General features: G+C 34.5%; 1 protein-coding gene across 1 annotated transcript; it reads right to left on the bottom strand.

The window, feature by feature from the left end:
* Positions 1-8641: 8641 nt before the first annotated feature.
* Positions 8642-9488, bottom strand: LOC134244447 (NF-kappa-B inhibitor-interacting Ras-like protein 2). The gene is made up of 3 exons (XM_062726709.1): positions 9344-9488; positions 9072-9245; positions 8642-8946 (listed from the first exon to the last, which is right to left on the bottom strand). Exons 1-3 carry the CDS (start codon positions 9486-9488, stop codon positions 8642-8644), a joined length of 624 nt encoding a protein of 207 aa, XP_062582693.1.
* Between the last annotated feature and the right edge of the window lie 6831 nt (positions 9489-16319).

Raw genomic sequence — 16319 nt, 5'->3', positions numbered from 1 at the left:
AGAATTGCCATCTCTAGAGGACAGAAGGACCAATGTGCGACTCATAATGCTATATAAGGTGGTTGAGGGGTTGGTGCCGTGGCTGCCAACCCAAAACTTTCTGACAAAATCAAAACTAAAGCGTCAAATTAAATTGAAAACTTTTGATAACTGCAAGACTACAAACATTCTGAAAAAAAAACACAGCAAAAACTGAACTCTAAGTGTTTTGAAGTGGCATACAGGAAAACAGAACAGTACGAATCATCGTTCTTTGTTGACACCATCATAAAGTGGAACCATCTACCCGACCTCATAGTGTGCGCGAAATCTGTCGAGGTATTCAAATCCGCCCTCGACAGCATGTGTCAATAAGTCCGGACACAGCTCTGTCCGGCTTCCGTCTTATAAAAACCAGTATTGGTTACTTTGACATAACTCTACAGATACAGATAGTGCATTGGTTTTTGATTTCGAAGAACGTTGCCATAGTTACTAAAAATAGAAATTTCTGTGAAATTACTTAAAAACACTACTCATCCTACAGTTTTAGTCTGATTTCAATATAACTTGGCACACAAGTAAACTACACTAAGATATACAATTTAATGCATCGGTTTTAGATTTCGATAAATGGTGTTGCCATGGTTATTAAAAAAAGAAATTTCTGTGAAATTCCTTTTAAACGCTACCCCTCTTACAATATCAATTCCTTTATTTTTTTCCGGGAATTTCGGCAATTTTCAACTTCGATTTTTTGCCAAAACTTTAATATAGAGATGAACAGTTTTTCAGCACAACTCCTCATAAACCGCTGCACACAGTTTCGTCAAACTTTGCAGACATTTAGGACACGCTTGGGGTATGTGAGCTTTCACATTTTGTCTTTCATTTATCATTAGCTCGGATAGAAGAAGACATTTTTTATATATTCCTTACTGAAGAACCCAATCATACATTTTCCCCTAAAATAAATGCATCTTTTGATTTTCATAGCTTTCTCAACATTTTGTTTCAGAAATTTGAAGTGCTTTCACTGTACGCCTTGAGGATGTCATCCCAGTTTTTAGCTGCAGGTCTGCAGAATAATGTTGTATATATTTATTTAGTCTTTTACCGTATCAAATACTACTATATATTATAAAACAATATAACGGTAGAGATCTGCAGCTACTTAGTTCTTGGCTTTACTCAATACTGAAGGTTTATGTGATAATGTATTGAACAGTTTTGTCGCGACGAACACATTGTAGAGCGACAACTAAATAATAAGTAAGTATTCTCGGATTCATTTACCAATAGCTAAATTGCACCAATAATAAGAAAGGGAATTTAATATCTTTCAGGATGTGTTTATTGTTTTGATTGAAAAAGTAGAGACTAGATTAGACACAATTATATTACTCACAATATAATGTATATATTGACGTTTTGTTAATTATATCACTTAATTGATGAAGGTGGCTGGTACACGCGTATGTATAGAAAATAGCTTAAGATTTGTTTTAGTAATTTGTGGCTCGAAATAAAAAAAAAAAAGTCCATTGCCACGAAATTTTAATTCATAATAAAATTATGGACAATATTTAAAATTTTGTTTTTGTTTTTGTTTTTTTTTTTTTACATAAAAAAGATAGCAGAGGATGCTATTCTTTAATTGATACTGGAAGATAGAGAAATCAACCCGCTTCTAACCTAATTTTTTTCAATAATTTTCATGTTAAGAAAAATCAAACAAAAGTTCTGCTAAGCGGGACATTCCCTTTTTTTCTCCTCAATTTTTTTTCTATGTATTATTACCTCTCTTTCGCACTCGCTCACTAAACACACAAGCGCGTTACTATACTCCTTTGAACTCCGTTCCCAGGGGCTAAATTACACGATTATAGGTACTTCAAAAGACATGCCCTTGTACATACTTACTTATCTTAATGATCAATGCCCAAAAAATTTAGAAATTCATAAGCATGTACCTTTCGTAAAACGTTGCGTTTTAGTTCACCTGAGAAAAAGTTTTAAGTGAGCTTTTCTGGTAAAAAAAATTGATCGTTGTCGTTGTAACCATTTCACAATTCCATCTTCTCTAAATCTACTAAGCCAATTTCAACCAAACTTGACACAGTATAACTTTTGTAAAGAAAGGCATGTTTGTTCAAATGAAGGATACCACCCTCTTTTACTGTACATAGGAAAAATCTTTAAAAATTCAAAGCTGTAAAACTGTAGCATTCTGGTTGCGAAAATTCGGACATACAAACGAGAAGCTACAGATGTATTTATTATAAAAAGCTTATAATGTAACACCTGTATCGTCTTTTAAATATATAGAAGAAATAATGATGCCGACGCATGCAAAAGAGACGTCAGAAGTTACACAAATTTGCATTTTTTTTAAATATATGAAATAAAAATGTTGTATGATTTTAATGTGAAAGAGTCTTACTGAAACATATACAATTTGTAAGGTTTATATTATTTGTTGATTATAAAAATAAGAGGCCTACGGGCCTTATAGGTCACCTGAGTATCATGTAATAACCACCAGTTGTGCACCCCTTCCCACAGGAACCACTGACCCTGGGGCCACGTATTTCAAAATTTTGGAAATTTTATAATAAATTATTTCATTTCATCATAAATGGTTGATTAAAACAAAAGAGCATATTTCAAAGTATTAAATTTTTTTTCAGACTAAGTACCTGCTCCCCCTGGTACCCCTGATCCAGGGGCACAAAAATTAATTATTTTGGAAGAGACACGTTTCTTCATCATAAATATGTACTTAATCATTGGCATAATAGGATTTAATGTTATTTATTAAATCGGTTTATCTGAGAGTCAAACACAGCATGTTTGTTTTGTACCAATTATCTCCCTTGATCGTGTCACGTGATTTAGACACCAAGCAGCAGGCGACAAACGATGGTCTAAAACAAAAGGACAATCGGGAGAAAATCGCTGATATTCTTAGGTTTGTGGAATTTTCTCAGTTAACTTTACTGATAAATTATTGTGCATAAAACATTGTACCAGTTTTCATGCAGCATAGTTGAGGATTATATCAAATTTTGGAAGTCGCTCTCATCCGAATGTAATCTGGTAATTACCATGCCGTCAAACATGTTAATAATTTAAGGTCTTCAATCCCTAATAGGAAGAAATTCAATGAAATTGAAAACATAACAGATATGTAGGCATTGAATACTCAGTTTATTTAGACATACTTCCCATTTATTACTATAAGTATGTTTAGTGGGATGTGTCCTAATTTATGACCTTGAATTTTGGTAAGAGTTATCTCCCCTTTTTTAATTAATTAAAAAAAATCAATAAAAAAAAATTAGCTGGTAAAAAAAATTGTTTTCAATTATCATTCTATTTTTAATATTTCAATGCATCTTTCCACCACAGGATTTATTGATATTCAAATTATTTGAATTTTTATTTTGAAAAAGCGCTTTTCCCCACAGACTTCAATGCAATCTTTGTTAATTAATTACTGCTTAATTAATGAACTTTTTGAAAATTTCTCGTGGGCAATCCTTTTCCACCATAAAATGCTTTAATATAATACCAGAGTATTGTGTACTTGACGGACATTTAAGGGTAGAGAATTTGGTCCCATTAGGGATTGAAATCCTTAATATCAGTTTTAAATGAAAGCTTATTTTCATACAAATTAATGTTTTGCTCTCACTTTATACGCTAGGTAGAGTACAGAAAATGGATTGTCCTAGTAAAATTGTTTGCAAATTGCCCCCCCCCCCCTCGGCGCCCTCTCTAAATATGAACTTAGATCATTGGCATAATACCTAGGAGCACAAGAATTTTCAAAGAATTCATGCATTTTCACCATATAATCATAAGAGCCCCGCCCTAATACGAGAACTCCTGACCCAGGGCCCCTGAAATTCACAAACTGGGAAGAAGTATCCTTCCTCATCATAACTATGTACATATTGGTTTAATACCCAAGAACAGAGAAGAAGATTTTCAAAGAATTATGCAATTTTACTATATAATCAAAAGAGCCCCGCCCTAACACCAGAACCCCTGACCTTGGGGCCATGAAATTCATAATTTTGAAAGTCTTTTTTTTTTCATCATAACATTTTACTTGGTTAGTTTATAGTCTAGTCAAATTATCAAATTTTCCATCAAAATGTGAACTAATTGCAACAGTTTCAAAACTTAGTTTTAATCAATCTATGATATGATCTGAATATATAACAAAAAGTTTAGAAAAGTTTATACATGGGAAAATTGAAAAATTGAGGTCATTATTGGGACGTATTGTGTTCACTCTGATTAAGTGTTAAACGAACAATGTCAAGTAGAAACTTCTATACTGGTTTAAAAAAACATGTAAGTAGGGAAATAAACTTAACTGAATAAACTGAATAGGAAAAATATTAAATTTTGGTTACTATATGTTTTGGTTGCCATGGAAACAGTAGAAATTGAGAATATCACCTACTTTTGAACAATGAACCTTTACAAACACGAATACAGTCACTACGTTAGTTAACACACATACACAAAATGCACTCTTTAGCCATAAATGCTTCAAAGAAATTATTTAGAAGATTTATGTAAATAGGTAGTAACCATGGATACATTATAAATGAATTTTACATGAAAAATTTCGGTATTCAGCAATGCTAAGTATAGCACGAATATACTTACTCACCAAAAGTTAAGAAACAATAAAAATGTTTTAATTCATATGAAAGGTAATATCCGAAAATAATTAGGAGCAGATTTAGAGGGGTCAGGGGACACCCCCCAATAAGAATATTTCTTATGGAAAAGTAGCAGAAAATGCCCCCCCCCCCCCCCCAAAAAAAAAAAAAAAAACAAATCTGAATCCCTCCTGTAACTGAAAGGTTTTCCCCGTATATGAAAAAAATTGTGGGAAGATCTCACAGAACCCCATTCCTCCCCGAAATAGATTTATGTTTATTTATGTTTTTATTCTGGATTAGGTAGGTTGTTAATTTTTTTTTTGTCAAAAAATATTCTAAAATCTGAATTTTTTTATGCACAGCAAAGCTAATCCCAATAAATTACTTTTGACACCAGTTTTGAGTCCCTGCAATATGATTGCTTGGTAACTTGTATAAAATGCTCAGAAATAAAAAAAAATACTCTGTTTACATCAGTATCATAAAATTCTTGTACACTATAATGAGTATGATGGTTCTTGCTTGAGCAGAACTTGAACCCACCCCACACCCGGGTACCCTACAGGGTATTTCTTGTCATGAGTTTAATAAAAATGCTATCTTACTCATATCAAGTGGATCATTGTATTTCTTTTTTCCCTCCATAGAATGAAACCACGCCCTCCGGTGTGATAAGAACATAGCAACATTTAATGTTGCTTCATGGATGGTGATATTCCAAAAAATATTTCAAGATTTTTTTCAGTGTAACCCTCAACTACATTCAATAATATGAAGATAAGACACGCTTTAGGATAAAATCTGAAATTGTTATCCCTTGAAAATGATCAATGTTGACCAAGATGTAGCCGAATCAACAGTAATTAAATTGCATTGAGTACAAAATATCGTGAAATGTTCGCACAAAGGTCCTGCGCAGCTAATAATTATTATATTGTTACCCTTCTTAAATCTTAATGTATTTCAAACTGTAAATTGCTATGTAATTTTACTTCAAGAGGGTGGGGGCAATTGAAAGCACATAGTAGATTATTTTATTCTTACTGATAAAAAATCTAAGGTCAAATTAAAGCACTTACATAAATGGAATGAAGTAAAAGAGAGCAAGCCACGTGAATTAAATGTTGAACTCTTGGTTGATACTGGTAGTCAATTTTTACTTGTTCAAATTCATATGTAAAAGTATTATTAATGTTTGTTATATTTTCCCAAATATTTTTATCCTCACAGTAATAGAAATTATAAGACTTTGGCTTCAATCTAGGAATTCACCCGCATGGTGCAGTGGTTAGAGCATCTGCTCTAGAGTTGCGAAGTAAGGAGTCAATCCTTACGTCGCGGATTCGAATCCCACTGTGGGATGTGGAGACCGGTCGGATAGGACCGTATAAACAGAGGTCCCGTGTCGCAGTAGGCACTGGCGCGAAAAAGATCCCTCACTGCTTAATGGCCCTAAGTGCTGAGTATAGAACAAAATGTGCAGCTCTCCACCGGCAAGTGGTGGCGTCTCCATATGCATGAAAAATTCTCGAGAGGGACGTTATTAAACAATATACAATTATAGTAGGAAGATTCACGTCCATCTACTTTTCTTTTTTTCAATGTTGCGCTTATTAAGAAGTGACTTTGAAAGTGTTTCAGATTGTTCACATTCTAAAGCATGCTCATGGAAGCGCCGTTATCACCAGTCCCCATAAAATGGAGCTTCAATAAGTGCCGCATCAGGCATTTTACTATTGCAAAAATGACCATATGATCTACAAGGAGAAGATAATTTTTTAAAATGGGTTTAAAATATTTTGTTAAAAAGTTACATGAAGAATTTTAAAAAAGAGCATTTAAGCATTTAATTCTGTCTAAACGATTCCATTTGAATTATTTCCATTACTATTATCATAATGCAGCTTTTGTACATGTATAGATGCAGGGTGCAGTCTTTATAGAGAAAACAAAAGGTCAATATCAATTGGCTTTTTATATAAGGTTCGCTACTCTTTACAAAAGCAATAAGCAGTAAATCTGAAGAATAAAAAAATGTTTGAATCACACAGTTCAAATTTAAGTTCCGGAGATGCCTGAATGGAATTAAATATTTGATTTTTTAAACTTAGAGACCTTCAAATCAAATCCTGTTCATGTGAATCCATAAATTCTGTACTCTTTATTTCAAAATGATAAATTTCTATAAATTTTCTAGATATTTAATCAAAATATATTCTGTGATGATGCAATTGTTACAAGTCTGATATACATTGTACTTATCTGATAAGCTTCCTTGCAGAAATCTTTAGAAAAAAATGTTTTGACTTATTTTGTATACAAACTGTGTTCCATACATTTTTTGTTTCTTGTGTATAAATTCCAAAACCACTGGGGTATAAATGTCCATCAGGTGTTTACAAATAAAATGAAAGTAAACACATTCACATTTAGGAATTTCACATACAAGTATATTGTGAATACAAACAGCGTTCCATACATTTTGTTTACATGAATGGTAATTGCAACCATTATATATGTATAGATGATATTTGGCTGGTGTGGTTCCAAGTCAAAACTTCACTTCTTTGAAAATCAAAATATACAATTTTTTTGATTTAGTTTTGACTGCATAACAAACTACAGGTTAAAACAACAACTTTTAATGCTAATTGGCTATTGTTTACATGCTGTCTGTCATAGAAAGCTCATTATAGAAAAAGTACGGTGTGCAAATGGGTAATTCTAAATTCATATTGATCCCAAATTTTAATCTTTCGATTTCCCAACTTTCCCCTGAGTGAATTTTTCTAAACTTTTTATATGTGAGTTACTAATAGCTGATCTACAAATCTGCATTTAAATACGAACTGTTGCAATTAGTTCTCATTTTTCAGTAGAATGACCAGACTATTATTTAATATCCAGGAGCAGAGAAGAAGATTTTCAAAGAATTTATGCAATTTCACTATACAATCAATAGAGCCCCACCCTAACACCAGAGCCCCTGACCCTGGGGGCATGAAATTCACAATTTTGGAAGAGGCACTCTTGGTCATCATAACTTTTTACTTTGTTAGTTTGTTTAATACCCATGAGCAGATGAGAAGGTTAGCAAAGAAATAATGCATTATCACTATATAATCTATATAGCCCCGCCCTAGCACTAGAACCCCTGACCCTGGGGCCATGCATTTCACAGTTTTGGTAGAAGACTCAATATTGATTACAATCATGCCAACAGTTTGACTGCTTGATGTCCAGGAGTAAAGAAGAAGATTTTTAAAGATTGCATTTAGTGGTTTTGGCCCTACCCCACAAGCCCCAGGGGGACAGGGGCTATGAATTTTACAATTTTTGTTCCCCCTACCCATAGATGTTATATGCCAAAACTGGTTGAAATTGACTCAGTGGTACCAGAGAAGAAGCTGAAAATGATCAAAAGTTTACGACCGATTGACGACGTACGTCGGACATAAACAGATAACATTAGGTCACCTGAGTTTACTCAGATGACTTAGAAATACTATATATATATTTATTTTCCAAACTCAGGTGACCTAAAAATACTATTTATATTTATTTTTCTGCAATAGCTGCGACGTTAATTCCCGTACTAACAACCAAAGAAAGCATTTTCTTGTTGAAACTATTTAACGCGTAAGAGTATAACAAAAAAAGTTCAAACGAAACACACTTTAAAGTTTTTTCTCAAGACCAATAAAAAATTATTTAAAAAATACAATGTAAAAGTAAGCTTTCAAATTATTGAAATAATGTCTGTTTCTTGTATTGTAACGTGATTTTTCTTCACACTTTTATGCGAATGCACAACATCTAAAATTGATGAACTTGAAAAACTATTTGAAGTAGAAAAAAAATTAAAAACAAATAAACACGAAACAAACAAATAAAAGATTAAAAAGTCTTTTTATTATTGTTAGCCTTTATACAATATACATAGGAACATCTTTTTCGACAAAACAAGAAGGGTCGTCTTAAACGGTATAAAGACGACCTCTAAATGGAATGGAAAATTTTCGCTGAATCTGGATGCTTGCCGATTTTCTAACTTTATATCGTTTCATTTCCATGTTGGATGATTCATTTTCCTGAACCGTTTGCAAATAATTGTCAAACAGGAGAGTAAATGGACATTTAATATTTAGACCTAATTTTGCGCTGGTCTCAGTGAAAAGACAAGTTTCTGGAACATTTGCCCATGCTTTTTCTGTGGAAATTCTCCGGGTTGATTTCATATCGAGTTTATTTCCAACCAGTACTATATTGTTGAACCATTGACCTAAAAAACATTAACATGATATACATGTACGAACCAAAAACTGCGATATAAAATCTGAGGTAAAACTTGGAATTCAAATTTAGCTTGTAATTCAAGTTTAAATATTGTCCGTTGGGTTTACCAACCTTTTAGCCTGGTGATTTCTTTACATATGACCTGGGCCTCTGTGTACGATTGCTGGTTGTCTACGGCATACATGACGACAAACGCGTCTCCCGTCTGGATGTACACTTCTTTCATGGAAGGAAATTCATCCAGATTACTGATATCCACAAACTCCACTCGATGATACAGCCCATCTACAAACACATCTCAATATTTATTAAATATATAATTTTTCTTGAAACAGTTTTAAGAAGCTGAAGATATTTTTGAAAACATTTTTTTAAAATTTTACCTGGAAAAAGGATCGTTTTACTGTGAACATCTTTGGATACGTTAGACTCTATGCCATGTTCCGAGGGGGATTGCAAAAACTTATTCAGAAGTGTTGTTTTTCCAACTTTAGTTGCTCCCAGAATGACTACTCTCAACACCTTCATGGTTTACTCGTAAATAAAATTTTACAGACAGATTGTCTTATTTATTACAGATTCTTAATTAACGTTCATTAACGAGCTTGAATTTGGTTGCTTGAATTTAAAGTTTTCACCAGAAATTGATAATTATTTGTCAACTAATAAGAAAGACGCGAACATGACATTTTCGTATTCGTATTTAGAAATTATGCCTGAAATCGCTTGGTTTAGGCATTTTGTGACGTAGGAGTTTATAAATATACTTTTGAATTGTATTTATCATTAGAATATAACAAAGAACTTCATTGTCCTCTATTCATATTCTTAATCCCCATCTCCTGTAACGAAGTTGTTTAGGTGGCTATGATAGAATTCCTTGTCCAGACTGTCGATTTGTTTGTTTGTTTTTTTTTTTGAATTTATTAAAGACTTTAATTGTCCTCTATTAATATTCATCACCCAATCAGAATCTCATGCAACGAAGATGATTAAGGAAATGATAAAAAGTACATGTACTTGGTACATAGATGATAGTTCTGCCTATCAGTTTTTATCGATGGTTGGTTTTGTGAAGATATTTTCCTAACTTATCAAATCGAAATTCCATGTGAATTCATCTTAATTAAGGTGCTCATATACGTGCTCTCGAAGAGTTCATATTACATCTCGAATCAGTACTTTAAGTTATTGAGATTAATTCCGTCATAGATTACTAGTAATTAAGTAGGGATCTATCCAACGGTTTCATTTCACCTTTCGAAAACCTTGTTTGATAATTTGACCCAAAACTCAACTGATCACACGCTTAATACTTATTAAAATTGAATATAGAAAGTTGTATTAACAAGGGAGGCTTACTTCTTTTAGACATCTGAACCGGGGATCTGTTTGTATGCACTGTTGAAGATCTGTACTGCTTATAGATTTTCTAGATGGACCAGTGCTCGTTATCTTTTTATGCGCCCGGATCGATAGATCGGAGCGTATTTTGTTTTTATCCAGTCTGTCTCTCTGTTTGTCTGTTGTCAACTTTAACCTTCGCTATAACTTTTGAACCATGAAAGATAGCGACTTCATATTTGGTATGCATACTTCACTAAATAAGCTTTTTCATATGACGCTAAGGTCAATGACCTTGTGACCTTGACAGACCTACACTTTCGCCATAACTTTTGAACCAAATGAGATAGATATATGTGTAAGACTCCAAAGTCCGATGGTGACGCCAAAGTCTGATGGTCTCGCCAAACCCCGATGGTCTGCGCCAAACCCCGATGGCTCGTTGTCTTTACGGACGCCAATGTCCGATGGTTACGCCAAGGTCCGATGGCTCGTTTCCTATGAGACGCGAGACGCTAAAGTGCGATGGTCTGAAACGCCAAAGTCCGATGGTGCGGAGGAACAATTAACGTTTATAACGTCACAATAGTCCGACGTCTTGACGTTACTCTGCATTCAAAATTATTTGATTCAGTATTCGTCTCACATACCTTTTTACGGATATTGCTTTTTGTTTTCACCCACAAGAGGTATTAGGGTTAGTCCTCGTACACCACTGGAGTGATAAGGGTTAGTCCTTGGAAAGTAAGGTGTTTCTTCGAGCCCACCCGAGAGATTTTAGGGTTAGTCCTCGCACACTATTGGGCTTATTTAGATTAGTCCTGCACCTACCTATATGATAGTTAGGTTAGAGTTGATACTCATTGTTCCACTGATAAGTCTTAGTTTCGCACCTACATCCAAAAGACAAGGGTTGGTCTTTGTATTCCTGATATTTTGTATTTATTTATTGGCATGCCGTGGCATCGAATTCTTACGCAGTAGTACTATGACGTCATAGACGTTATTTGTTTTCTGCGCCATTTGACTTTGCGTGTCAGACCATCGGGGTTTGGCGCAGACCATCGGACTTTGGCGTGACCATCGGACTTTGGAGTCCCATCGCACTTTGGAGTCCTACATATGTACCTATATTTCCACCATTAATAAAATATGAATCGTCCAGTGTGTCTTTCTTCATGTCACAAACTTTCAATCAGTTATGACTTGGCAATGTAAGTACATTATATTTTTTTTAAAAATATTATTTAACGTCCCTTTCGAGAAATTTTCCCCTATATAAAGACGCCACCACTTGCCTCTAGAGAGCTGCAAATTTTATCTTATACTCAACACTAACAGCCATTGAGCAGTGAGGGGTCCTTATCGTGCCAGCACCTACTGGGACATGGAACCTCCATTTATACGGCCTCACCTGAAGGACCGATCTCCATGTCCTACAGCGGGATTCGATTCCGCGACGTAAGGATCAACTCCTTAAATTCGCGACTGAATGGTATGATAGAATATAAGGCATCATTTGTAGATGAAATCGGACCTGCATCATGATTAGCGAACAGTTTTAGTACATGTACATTGCCAGCATTTTAAGAATTGCTTATGGTATCCACCTTTGTCTCCTCGCAGAGGAACATTTTGTTCCCCACAAAAAATGATAGCATCTATTATTTTCTCAAGCTTCTTTATGTAATGATGATTTTGATGATTAAATTCATATTGAGGAGACACATGATTGATAATATCTTGTTTTAGGTTGCATTCAAGAATTTTCACTCGTAAAAAGACATCGCCATATGCTGGTGAAGGGCTTCAAATTTAGAGGGATACTCGGCTGGGAGAGTTTTTTTTTTACTTTCGTGCCAACGCCTACCGTGACACGGGATTTTATTTTTAATGCAGTAAAATGTTTTGCAACATGTTGGACTTGTAACCGATGAAACTCGACAGAAACCTACACAACCCGCCTTTAGTTTGCTAAAGCACAATCATAAAAACTGATTCATTAAGGAAATATGAATGATAGGTTTTTGTGTGTCTTGACCCGAGTGTTTTTTCGTAAGAACACGACCTGTTTTTATCTTGACTACATCTTCTGGTAAAGATTGGCTCTGAAAAGAACATCTTCCAGCTGATGACGTGTTCAACTTTATCGCACCTGTTACAGCAAACTGAGATCAGAAAAAACGAAAACTCGTCTCAAGATTTTCCCATCGCAATCACATTTCGTTGTCTCTATGAATTCTTGTCATAACATTGAATACTACATGTAGTATCTGTCTTCAAATCTGCGAGTTCAAGGGTATATCCTTGGAATTTTAATTAGCAGGCTTCTTAAGTGCATTAGATCTAGTAGGTAAAGGTGAGAAACAAACCAAAATTGATTTAAGAATTTTTGCTATTTTCAGTAACGGGGTATGTGACCATTTGATAAATTACAAGATAGGCGTCTGTACGTACTCTGTAATCTTAAAATGTTTCTCTGAAGAAAGAATGTCTCTTCACGGCGTCAACTTGTATTGTTTGGTAAATGTTATATGTTTATTTGATGATTCAATGGAATTGTCGCTGCAAAAACGAATGAGACGGATGTCTCTCAACATATTCCTGAACAGGTAAGGGATGAGAACACAAGTTGTCCTTAGTTATATGCTTGTAATGCATACTTCTACAAAGAGGCGGTATCCATTTCCATACTCTTTCACAGGGCGAATACCGGTATCTACTGGGCCATCTTTTGGGCAAAACTCAACAATTTTGTTTATAGTAGCATCTTGGGGCAATGTAATGTATCGGACCTTATTACAACTCAGCTTGGTTTATCCCTTGCAACTTGCCTATCTTAAAGATGAAAAAGATGAAGCTAGCAAAAATCAACAAAATCTTTTACAGGGCATATATTAGGTAAAATATTAGAAGTGGGATCAGGTGCCTTGGAGGAGTAAGCATCCACTAGCTGTTGACTTTTCACAGCCAAATATAGTATAAAAGCACAGACCCAACAATTGGTTAAAAATAATAAAACGTGTTAACCAAAATACGACCGATGACAACAGGATAATACTATAATTTTAAATGGAGCTTTATTGTTAGTTGGCTATTGTATTAGTCAGTAAAGCATCCAGATATGAAACAGATGTTGCAGACTCCGTGGGGTCTTAAAATTCAATTTCCTTGGATACTAGTATATTGAGTAGACATATATATATAATAAAACTCTTAATTGGTAAAACGTCGTCGATATACATGTATCTGAATGTCAAATTGAAGGCTATGACAACAGTACTCCTCTCATGCAAGAGTTTTCTTTTTAATGAAGTCTACTTCTTATTAATCTAAAAACAGACCGGCTAATTAAAGGGCAAGGTTAGATTAATCCCAACATTTTATTGAAAGACCTGGTCTACGTAAACTACATTTATTTTGTCAATAAGGCCCTTCAGCATCATTTTAATATCAAATTCAGATAACGTGTTTAGAATCACGGTGACTTTTTTTAACGAAGTACTCAAAAGATGTGAAAATGCCCGAGTTCCAATTTTACTTACGTAACAATATGTTGGTTTGATATCAAAAATCTCATTGTCCGTCCTGAATATAGGCATCTGTTTTTGTGCGTCGTGTGTCAACATTTTAACATTTTCAGCTTCTGTGCAACCGCGCTCCACCATTTTCAACCAATTTTGGCATAAAGCATCTATGGGTGAAGGGGAACAAAATTGTGAAATTCATGGCCCTATGGATCAGGGGTTCTTGTGTCAGGGTGGGGCTATTTTGATTAGATAGCGAGAATGTTTTATTTCTTTGAAAACCTTCTCTGTTCCTGGGTATTAAACAAACTAACTACAAAGTTATGATGAGGAAGGCTGCCTCTTCTAAAATTGTGAATTTCAAGGCCTCAGGGTCGAGGGTTCTTGTGTTAGGGCGGGGCTATATTAATTGTATAGTGAAAATGCATTAAATCTTTGAAAAACTTCTTATCTGCTCCTGGGTATTAAGCAGATGAACTACCAATATAGCTAGGATGAGCAAGGGCCCTTCTTCCGGAGTTGTGAATTTCAAGGCCGCTTGGTCAGGGGTAACATGGGGCGGGGGGGGGGCTAATTATATACTGAAAGTGAATTTATTGTTTGAAATCTGCTCCTTGGTGTTAATCAATAATTTTTGATAAGCAAGTGTGCCTTTTCCAAAATTGTGAAATGTGTGGACCTAGGATCAGGGGTTCATGTGTTGTAGAGGCACTACTGATAATTGTTGAATATTACTGATTTGTTGAAATGCAATTTTTGTTCCCCAACCCTGCCTTTGGGTATTAAGTAATCAAATTAAGCAAATAAATTAATAAGTGTATAGTTATGATGAGCAATGGTGCCTCTTTCAAATTTTTTAATGCCATGGCGTCTACTTTAAAACATGAACCAAATTCAATCATTGGAAAGTTGTTGCATGGTGTTCAGTTTACCTGTAAGGCACATGGGCCTCTTGTTTTAATTTTTCTCGGGGATTTTTTTTTTCATCAAGTGTAGAAAGGTAATATGTTTTTTTACCTTTGAAAAATTATAACTTACTAATTTAAGTTTAAAAAAATCTTTTTAGTTTTCTGAGAATACAAATCTAATTTACATTTAGACTTTTAGAATATAGCTCACTACGTCCTTAGATACATCGAACTGGAAGGCTTGTCAGATTCTGAACTCAGTGCAAAGAGTAGTTTTCTCAAAAAGTTCGAGGTAGTGTAGTCTCCCGAGTCCTTATTTTGCATCCGACAATAAGAAACTCAGTGCGGGATTTCAGTATTCTTTTGTGCGCTGATATATTTTTTAAAATAATAAAATGCTTTCTTCGGTTGTTAGTATGGGAATTAATGTCGCAGCTGTTGCAGAAAAGTGGGTTATATAATTTTTTTCTGCAATAGCTGCGACGTTAGTTCCCTCACTTACAAACAAAGGAAGACATTTTAATGTTTATATTTACAATTATATAAAAAAAATTCAAAGTAAAATTAAATATGTTTAATGTTGTATCATAGATGAATATGTCGTTGTATGCAAAACTGATGAAACGGCCATTATTCAAGAACTCTATGCACGTGGCTTATTAAGTGTCGTTTATGCACTGATAAAATGGCAATGCTCTTCATAAAATAGTTAGAAATAAAGGAAAAAAATATTCAGTGGATGTAAATATACGTGCATTACTGCAACTCAGTTAATGTGACTTTTTTGTCTGCTGGTTGAAAACAATTCCATCATTCGTAAATACCAAGTAGAAGAATTAATAACAAAAGTAAAGATTTATATATCGGTCGAGTTCTTTGTTACAAAACCTGTGATGTTATAAAGAGGATATGACACTTACATACATCTTAGAAAACATTGAAGTATAAGATCATCGGAGATGGTTTTGGGAAAAAATAACTAGAACCTGTATAATGTGGATTGTTGTGTATTTTGAAAGGTAGGGTTTCCATAAGGCTATTTTTGGCCCATTATGAATTTCAAATTAATTCCTTTAGTTATGTCTAGTAATATTTCCTCTGTCATATTTTATAATTTGTTTGCAAAACCAACCTATACTAGTCACGTGACCAAGGGGTATCTAAAGGGTCCCTCTAAAAGCGTCTAAGAGGGTTATGAAGATTTATTACTTGTACATGGCCTGCCCCCCCCACTTTTTTTCCCGAACATTACCTTTACTATTGAAAATTGTTTATTGAAAGGTTGGTTGCCCCCCCCCCCCCACTTCTTACCACAGAATAGTGATATCAAGGAAATGTAGTAATGTATGCAAAAAAAAATTGGAAATGAAAGAAAGTTGGCTTTGGAAAAAGTTGGCCACTACCCCACCCCCCCACCCCCCACCACCACCACCCCCAAATAGGATTTTCGAGTTTGGGCAATTTTTTTTCTGTTTTTTTTTTTTTTTGGGGGGGGGGCTTGTTAACTTTTACAGGTAAGTAAAAAAAATGTTCTCTGGCTGCCCCCCCCCCCCACTTTCAAAAACGATGCTACGTGCCTG

The sequence above is a fragment of the Saccostrea cucullata genome, unplaced genomic scaffold (genome assembly GCF_032062105.1).
Source record: "Saccostrea cucullata isolate Sc308-1 unplaced genomic scaffold, CSIRO_AGI_Scuc_v1 ctg359, whole genome shotgun sequence".
In the NCBI taxonomy this organism is placed as follows: domain Eukaryota; kingdom Metazoa; phylum Mollusca; class Bivalvia; order Ostreida; family Ostreidae; genus Saccostrea; species Saccostrea cuccullata.
Note: the sequence above shows the minus strand (reverse complement) of the source record. Positions and strands in the feature narration are given on the sequence as shown.